The 1,890-nt window shown below is 37.7% G+C and overlaps 1 protein-coding gene across 1 annotated transcript; it reads left to right on the forward strand.

Moving 5' to 3' along the window:
• Nucleotides 1–461: 461 nt before the first annotated feature.
• On the forward strand, nt 462–1,271 carry LOC142175547 (uncharacterized). The gene is made up of 2 exons (XM_075242552.1): nt 462–647; nt 768–1,271. The coding sequence occupies exons 1-2, from the start codon at nt 462–464 to the stop codon at nt 1,269–1,271; spliced, it is 690 nt and encodes a 229-aa protein (XP_075098653.1).
• The last annotated feature ends 619 nt before the right edge of the window (nt 1,272–1,890 follow it).

Below are 1,890 nucleotides of genomic sequence, written 5' to 3' on the forward strand. Positions count from 1 at the left end.
GATATCAGATAAGTAGTAGGGGTCAATTTTTGTAATTAGAGAAAGTTGTAATTAGTCGGTTAAAAGGGTAGTTAACACTGTTCTATATAAAAACAGTGTACTCATATATGTTAGAGAGGCTATAATGAGAAATCTTCTTCTTCCTTCTCTCTAGAACCTTCCTCCATTGTAGAACATCTCATTGCATGTTTCAATTACTGAAGATTTACGTGTAAATTGACATGGTATCAGAGCAGCAAGACTGAGGACACTAGCTCCGATGAGAGGTTCCGGCGAGTCAGCTAAAGTTTGAAGAAATTCACCGGAGACGAAGCATAATTTCAGATCGCCATGGCAGGAAATGAGGCAACCTCACTCGAACACAATCATCCTCTATTTCTTCAAGCAGCAGATGCACCAGGTCTAGTTTAGTTCCAATTAAACTCGCAGGGCCAGAAAATTATGCTCTGTGGAGTACGGCAATGAAACTAGCACTTATGGGGAAAAGCAGACTTGGATTTGTAGATGGAACATGTGTTCAAAGTTCGTATAGAGGAGAATTAGTAGCACAATGGAAAAAATATGATGCGATTATAGTGTCGTGGATTGGAAGCACAGTCTCTAATGAATTGATGCTAAGCATAGTTTTTGCACCTAGTGCTAGGAAAGTATGGAGTGATTTTAAGGAGAAATTTGATAGATGTAGTTTAACTAGAATATATCATCTCTGGTAAGAGATTGCTAGGCTTACACAAGGCACTAATTCTGTGACTACTTACTATACAAAGTTGTCAGATCTATGGAGTGAATTAGATGTATTGGTACCTCTGCCTTCATGTGATTGTGAAGAATCAAGGCCTTCAATAGAACATCTGAGAAATCAGAGACTTTTGACATTTCTCATGGGCCTAAATGAGAGCTACAACAATGTAAGAAGCAATGTGCTTCTCAAAAGACCAGTTGTGACTGTAAATAAAGCTTATGCCATAATGGCACAGGAGGAGAGTCAACAAACACTAGGTGTAGTTGACACAAATGGAGATCCATTAACTATGCTTGCAGGAAAGGGACAGGCTTTAAAGCCTAAAAAATTTGGACTGATTTGTGAACATTGTGGCTACAAGGGACATTTGAAGGAGAACTATTACAAAATTGTTGGCTATCCAGCTGACTTTAAAAGAAAAAAGAAACCTCAGCCAGGAGGAAATAGATCTTTTGCCAATGCTGCAAGAACTGAAGAAACAGGAGGGACAAACACTCAGCCACAAGGACATTTCCTCACTGAGGAATAGTATTAGCAGCTTATAGGGCTTCTGAACAAGCAAGGAGGTGAAGAATTCTCTACAAACATGGCAAGTATTATGACTTTACTATCCAATATTCCTCTAACTAGTTGGATAGTAGACTCTAGGGAAACTTATTATATTGCTCATGATAAGAATATAATGAGTGATATAAAACAATTTGGAGGACATAGAATTCAATTGCCAATAGGAAATAAGGCAAAGATAATGTATACTGGAAAATCTACTATTTTAGGAGGCAAATGTATAAAGGATGTACTGTATGTACCAGATTTCAAGTTTAATTTGTTGTCAGTTGCAAAACTCACTAGAGACCTCATTTGCACAGTGAAGTTCTTCCCTGATTTTTGTGTGTTGCAGGTACTTTATAGTGGCAAGGTATTGGGGATTGGTAGAGAATCTGATGGTCTATATATACTAAGGGAATATGCACAAGCAGCATACATAATAGTAGGAGCAGTAATAAAAGAAGAACAAACACAACTTTGGCACTACAGACTGGGACATGCATTATGGAATTCTATACAACATATATCATCTCTACAAGACAAGATATGTGCAGGACAATCAAGAAATTATAGTGTTTGTCCTCTAGCCAAACAGAGTA

Source organism: Nicotiana tabacum, chromosome 21 (genome assembly GCF_000715075.1).
Source record: "Nicotiana tabacum cultivar K326 chromosome 21, ASM71507v2, whole genome shotgun sequence".
In the NCBI taxonomy this organism is placed as follows: Eukaryota; Viridiplantae; Streptophyta; class Magnoliopsida; order Solanales; family Solanaceae; genus Nicotiana; species Nicotiana tabacum.

What these genes read in the sequence shown, in the direction of transcription:
- LOC142175547 (XM_075242552.1), top strand. Translation starts at nt 462, where the DNA reads ATGAAACTAGCACTTATGGGGAAAAGCAGACTTGGATTTGTAGATGGA. An exon ending in TTGCACCTAGTGCTAGGAAA is followed by an intron (nt 648 to 767) that starts GTATGGAGTGAT and finishes TACTATACAAAG; the next exon opens with TTGTCAGATCTATGGAGTGA.